At 37.1% G+C, this 7,290-nt stretch overlaps 1 protein-coding gene across 3 annotated transcripts; it reads left to right on the forward strand.

Moving 5' to 3' along the window:
• tmbim4 (transmembrane BAX inhibitor motif containing 4) lies at positions 1-4,346 on the forward strand. 3 transcript variants are annotated; one of them, XM_060889706.1, is made up of 8 exons: positions 1-163; positions 478-586; positions 686-791; positions 1,298-1,331; positions 2,027-2,144; positions 2,232-2,277; positions 2,421-2,668; positions 3,509-4,346. In XM_060889706.1, the coding sequence occupies exons 1-7, from the start codon at positions 73-75 to the stop codon at positions 2,625-2,627; spliced, it is 711 nt and encodes a 236-aa protein (XP_060745689.1). In that variant the 5' UTR covers positions 1-72; the 3' UTR covers positions 2,628-2,668; positions 3,509-4,346. The 3 variants fall into 3 exon arrangements, with proteins under 3 accessions (XP_060745689.1, XP_060745690.1, XP_060745688.1); XM_060889707.1 differs by having other exon boundaries at positions 2,421-2,654; XM_060889705.1 differs by having other exon boundaries at positions 2,421-4,346.
• The last annotated feature ends 2,944 nt before the right edge of the window (positions 4,347-7,290 follow it).

Raw genomic sequence — 7,290 nt, forward strand, 5'->3', positions numbered from 1 at the left:
TCAAAACAAAACGAGAAAAGAAAACAGACTAGAGACAAACAGGAAGTATAACTTAACACGTCGCTTAGAAACATGAACCAAGAAAAATATCCTCGGTCCTCAATTGAGGATGATTTTAATTATGGCACGAATGTCGCGACGGCAAGCGTACATATCCGTATGGGTGAGAGAGAAATAATGCTGTGAACCAGTTAGCTAAACGAGCTAGTAGCTGTTAGCATGCTAAGTGGCTAATTGTAAGCTAGCTGGTTTGGCTATACAAATAACATTTCCGTAAAATTTCTAGATCTTTAACAAATTATGCACGAATAAATAAAATAACTGGATGATTTGTGTTTATTTTGGTTTAATAATGTATTTATTATGTTTGTGTTTTGGGGCATTAGACATGATAGTGTTAATGCTAACAAGCTAACGGATGCTAATGTTTTGTTTTTGTGTTTGTTTATATGTTGTTGTTGTTGTTTTTTTGTCTAGATTTCCTACGCAAAGTGTACACAATCCTATCAGTGCAGATCATCCTGACTACAGCTTTGTCTGCTCTGTTTATGTTCTGTGAGCCCATCAAAAACTTTTTACATTCAAGGTAAAACAGTTTAACTTTAGGAGACAAATCAGAAACTGAAACCTCTTAGAGTTATTTTTTATCCTTTGTGTTTGTTTTGTGTTTGTTTTGTTTTCACAGTCCCTCACTGGTCTTGCTATCTGCAATCGGATCTCTGTTTCTGATCATTGCCCTGGCTATTTATCGCCACCAGCATCCCGTTAACCTCTATCTACTTCTGGCATTCGTGAGTAGATCATGTCCATTACATCCCTTGTGTAATCATATTTAGTAGACTTTTAGTGATCCAGCTCTCACAGCTGAAGGTGTATGGTGTATGGCTTTTTTAAAAAAAAAAAGAAAATAGTCCCATTCAAGCGTTTGCTTGTTTTAAGTTTTAAAATTACGGATCTACACTCCTTTCAAATATGATTCAAATTTCATTCAGTTTGAGCTCAGGTGGATCGAGAATCGGTTACATGATGGCTTTTTTTAATCCAACTGAGCTATTAATGTGATTACTAACACATTAATATCTTGCATGTAAATGTTCATTAGGAAACAACATCCTATCAGTCTGTCTTCTTTATAGCTATCCACTAATAATGAATGATTAAGCATTGTAATGCTCTGTTGGCAAAGTTCAGTAATGTTGGGTAACTATCCAAACTCTTGGAACAGAGGAATTGTATATAAATGGACCTTTCTAAATGTTATTTCTGGCTAACACGGTGCTGTTTGTTGTGGTTGCAGACTGTGCTGGAGGCCGTGTCTGTTGGTACAACAGGTGAGTTTCTCTGCTTTTTTCTTTCTATGCTGAGCTCAGTCTCTGTATCTTTTTACCCCCTTTAGTGCTAAAATATAATCACAGGTCCAAACAAAGCCCCTAGTTTCTTCTGTCATGTCAGAATGTACTGTTACACTGACCTGAGTCGATAAAGAACGGCAGCATCATAATGTTTTTTTTTTGGCACATTTTTTTAGTTGAACATGAAAATATTACTTGTGGAGCATATTTTAATACCACCCAGTTAAACATTTCTATCAGACAGGATACCTTTGGATCATAAAAGGTGGTGAAATATCAGTCGACGCTAACTGATTTCTGCAAAAAATTTAACAAATAGATGAGCTGGGCTTCTTTTTACACGTACCTGATTACACATCTGGTCGGTTTTGTGTGTCATTATTGCTCCCTAATATCACTGATATATTCAAGCTTTGTCATAAAAAATAATAATAATGTAGCCAGGATAAACAGAACAGAATAATTGCTATTTAACTACTTATTATTCAACCCAAGGTTTAAATAATGGAGAAAAGGTTATTATTTGTTTAATAAGCTGTCGGATGTACAGATTAGTGGCGCATCCTTTCTGTAAAAACCTTCAGAGTTTGATCATCTTTTTCTTGTTTTTTAATCTTACCTCAGCTGTTACCGTTCGGACTGTTGTACTTAACGCCATCTCATCTGCATTTCAGTGACATTTTATGAATACTCAGTGGTACTCCAGGCCTTTGTGCTTACGTCGGCTGTCTTTGTTGGCCTGACTGCCTACACTCTCCAGTCCAAGCGAGACTTCAGCAAGCTCGGAGCTGGGTAATTCTGGTCTACAGCTCACATTTGTCCCTTTATGTTTCAGCCAGATGTTTATGCCGATCTCTAAAGTGCTGTTTTATTTGCTAGGCTGTTTGCAGGTCTTTGGATTCTCATCATTGCTGGCTTTATGAGGGTGAGTGCTGAATCTCATCTCTCTATGAAACTAACGCAGTCGTACTGAATATCAGCACACATTTTTACACTGTAATCCAGCTCACTCTTTTTTTTTCCTCCCACTGACTTTGTCTCTAACTGCATTTTCCTGCTGTGTGATAGATTTTCTTCCAAAACGATATAGTGGAGCTGGTGTGTGCCGGCGCCGGCGCTCTGCTCTTCTGCGGCTTCATCATCTACGACACCCACGTTCTGATGCGCAAGCTGTCACCCGAGGAGCACATTCTGGCTTCCATCAACCTCTACCTGGACATAGTCAACCTCTTCCTGCACATCCTGCGTATCCTCGACTCCATGAAGAAAAACTGAGAGGAGAACCTGCATGCTCTTCTTTCTGTAAGATGATGCAGGTGATGTCTGTGTTGATATCGCATTAGTAACAATGATTCCAATTTCATTCCTGACATCCTTGTGTATCGTTCCTTTAGGCTCTTCTTTAATCACATGCTTCATTAGGCACACTTTCTTTACCATATAACATTAACTATACACAGTTTATTTATCACAACAACTCCGCAGAAATTGGCACTTTTTTCCTGAAACAGAAGTGACAACATTGTTAACAGAGATAGTTAAATAGATCTCCAATGACATGTCAGCTCTAATATTTTACATCTCTTTGTGACTTTTTATTTTTCACCCTGTCCTCCCTGTACACTGTACAATATAAGGGGACCACCACAGGATATATATATTATTTGGATATTATGAATAATTATACATCAAAATGAAAAAAAAAAAGGTGCATTATTGTAGGTGTACCTAATAAACTGGCACCTAGCATAAGGGTATGTCATCTTGCAGCCTCCTTATGTTTTTTGGTCATTTTGTTTAAAAGGGGTTTTGACCATTGGATCATTTGGATCGATTTAAAAGGCAACAACTGAAATTAATGAAGGCAGCAATCAGGAATCGATGATGATGGATTGTAATTTATGTTTTTTAATTGATGTGTAAATAAGCTAACAAGGTGATCATCATCATCATTTACAAACACATAGTACCCCAGACTCTGAACAAACTTGCTCACATGATCAGAGGCTACTAAATTGAATAATTAGTCCATCACAAATCGGAAAACATTATTAAATATCGAGTTAAGAAATTAAGAATGGAAATTGTGTTGTGTGGAAATCTGAGGTTTATATGGTTATGGCTGCTTGTTGCGTGTTTTGTTTTTAATATTGTAGTGTCAGTGGCTCGGGAACGGAAGCACGACTCTTAAAGACGCCGATTCACTGGAGGCTTTGTGATTCCATCTCTCTCTCTCTCTCTCTCTCTCTCTCTCTCTCTCTCTCTCTTTCTCTCTTTCAATGTGTGTATAATCATGTGGGTCACAATGAACTGCTGATCACTTTTCTATAATCTATAATAAAAACATAATCTATAATAAAAACATAGCTGAAAGAATTCTTCTGTAAGCAGAACTAAAGCTTATTGTTGGTGATTTCAATTTATTGTTCAATTTCAAATTATTACTGGTGACCTGTGGAGCACAGGATCATTCATTAAAAGGTCCTGGTAGTTCTTACAGCACCATCTAACTCCAGATAAACCTGATGCTCCTCTCCCTCACGGTCATACTGTTTTATGGCCGTCACATTTTTCGAAGAAGAAATATTGAAAGGAAGTGTGCATGGTGACTTTAATTGAAAAACTCTGAACTCTTCAAAGGGTCAAGAACATCTAGAACATGTGTTTTTAGACAGAGATTTTCTTTTGAACTTGCTACTCTGTGCAGTACCACATTATATACATGCTATATTTTAAATATTCTCCTGTGAATATAATGAAACGTATGTTTTCTTGCATTTCGTTGTAATTTGTTCACATACCTATATGTGCTATTTTATTGTACATATTGCTGTAGCTATTGCTGTACATATACATATAGCTGTAGCTATGTTATAAAGCATGTTATTGATTGACAAATGATGTAACGTATGATTAGCAACTGTAATATCAATGGGGATTCAAATTTCTGTGTGTATAAAATGAGAAGTAATATATTAAATATTTAACCTGCAACGTTGTTTACGTTTATTTTTCTATGCTCTGCAGGTTGGGAGACTTTTTAATATACCTTTAGTACAAATTTCAATTGATTTTTCAGCTTGTTTCCTGTGAAGTTAAAATTCTACTAACATATAGAGTTCAATTTAACTCCAACTAGAGTTTATTTGAATAATAAACCTTTCATAGTCTTTAAAAAAAACAACACTAAAACGGTTTCAGGTGAAAATAATAATACTAAAAAAAATATACACACACAGCATTTGGTAGACATGCTCATCCTGACTTGACAAGTCATGTCAAGTCAAGAAGCTTTTATTGTCATTTTAACCATATATAGCTGTTACAGTAGACAGTCAAATGAGACAACGTTTCTCCAGGATTATGGTGCTACATAGAACATAGACAGAGCTATAAGGGCTTAGTAAGTTAGTTCTAGATACATAATGTGCATCTGTGTGACCTGGTGCAAATAGTGCAGGGCAAGACAGACAAGACAATGCACAAAAGACAATAAACAGAAACAGCGGTGACCAGTGTGAATATTGTATGTTCAATCAATATTGTGCAGAAATACTGAAATGAACACATTAGTATTGTAGCAGCAGTTACATGAGTTAATGTAAAGTATTGTGCAAAACAGCAATCACCTGAAATGTGAGACAGCATGTGCAAAGAGCAAAAACAGTGTAAAACAGCATGTAAACCATTTGATAGATGTATATTGTAAGTGTCCAAGCTGTCTTGGACACCTTGGACTACTAACCTTATGAGTAGTAGTCCAACACCTTAACCACTGAGCTACCACTTCTAAACAAGATCAGTATTCTCTGAAAATCCCTCACAGCACAAAAATACTTTTACCTTCCTAACAACAAAGTCCAAGATCATGTACATGGGTGCAGGGTAGGATGTAGACCAAACAACACCATGGGGAGTTAATAAGACACCTGGTGCATGACTATTACACCACTTTAGAGTACCCTTAAACACCAGCTGTAGTCTTAGGGTTTACTACTCAAAGATCATTTTCAGTTCATTGTTTACTCTGATGGCCAGCCATGTTACGTAACTGTGATACAATGAGACAACTTTACTTTCTGTTTCAGTTTTAGCTACATGCACGAGATCCCCTTCAGCACTGTAGACCTTGTAGTGATAACGTCTCCTGATGTCTTACAGTAAATTGCCAACACTGTGGTGATTCTTCCTGGAATAAAAATAAAAGCATAATTTCTGCCACAGTTTTTAATCGACATTTTTTGAGCAGCTTTACAAATATTCATAGTAAGAGGTACATAGTTGCTAGACCGATTAAAAAGATTTAGAGGTATGTTTTTAAACTGGTGTTCATTAGACCTTAAACAATAAGTACAGTGCATTTGTCATCTTTGCTGTCACACAAATTAACACGTAAATTCTGTAACAATGTTTTCACTGTTTACTGCAGGAACTGTATGGAGTAGGTAGGTGTTGTGGTGTGGGACAAAGGCGAGTGAGGATCCAAATGCAGCTTTTAAACTTTACTAAACCAAGACAACAAACAGAGCAGAATACAGAGCACACAGGAGACGGGAACATTAACACCAACTTACAACAACAGGGAAGTGAACAAACAGAGTATATATAGCTGACAGGAACCAATGACAAAGCGGAACTAATTAGAGACAAAGACAACACACCTGAAGGAGAGAAGGAGTACAATTAATGTCCATGGAAACCATTTACATTTACATTTACAGCATTTGACAGACGCCCTTATCCAGAGCGACGTACATAAGTGCTTAAATCTCTAACATTGAATACATTAATGCTGGCTCACTAAGTTACATACTTAAGATACCATGAGTTTAAAACATTTGTTCAAAGTTAGAATGAAAAAGTGTCAAAGGTGTGGGCGGAGCAAACAATTAACAACCGGGAAAGACAGCAGACAGAAACAGGACAGAAACACAGACAGACTCATTACAGTAGGTTTATAATGATGGACAGCTCAATGCACTATGATTAAGATGTGTTACAGTGTACAGTGATGTTGGCGGTCAGACTGTGGTGTACGAACATGCACATGTTCATTATATGGCTATATGTATGTAGAAACCTGTGCACGTGTCCAAGTCAAATTCAAATTTATTTGTGTAACACTTTTAAAAAATTGACATGGTCTGAAAGCAGCTTTATAGAACATAAACATAAAACAAAAGGTTTATATAAAGATTAATATAATACAAAAATTAAAGATTAATATTCAATATACTTAAATATGTTTGGATTTATCCCCAATGAGCAAGTCTGAGGTGACTCAGGTGACAGTGGTGAGGAGGAAAAACTCCCTTGGATGGTAAAGGAAGAAACCTTGAGAGGAACCAGACACAAAGGTGAACCTCATCTTCATATGGGTGACACCGGAGGGTGTGATTATAAATATACAGTCTGACAAATGTTGTATTGATGAGGAGGTTGTTGTCTTCAAAGATCACATGGAGTTGGCATCTCCTCTTAGTATGTCCGAATACTTCATGAAGCAGAGTCTAACTGGAGCTGGTAAATCTCTAGATGTCTCAGGATCCTCACATGGTTGGCCTTCTTATGGCCTCAATGAAGGTCCAAAATCTTCATGGCACAGAAGACAATGGTACAATTTCTGGATGCCTCAGGATGTGTAGAAAGAGAGAAGCAGTGGAGAGGAGTTAGCGTAGGATTTGTACTTGTTCAACATTTAATTCCAAAGCCATGGATGTTAATATGGACTTGTTCACCTGTTGAATGTTATAATAACCTCCACTCCTTCTGTGAAGGCTTCATACAAGATATTGGAGTGTGGCTGTGGGAATTGTGCTCATCCAACAACATGAGCAACAGTGAGGTTGTGTGCTGAGGTCAGGTGAGAAAGTAGGAACCGTGTTCAATGGGGTTGAGGTCAGAGCTCTGTGCAGGACACTCGAGATTTACAACAACA

Source organism: Tachysurus vachellii, chromosome 16 (assembly GCF_030014155.1).
Source record: "Tachysurus vachellii isolate PV-2020 chromosome 16, HZAU_Pvac_v1, whole genome shotgun sequence".
Taxonomy (NCBI): Eukaryota; Metazoa; Chordata; class Actinopteri; order Siluriformes; family Bagridae; genus Tachysurus; species Tachysurus vachellii.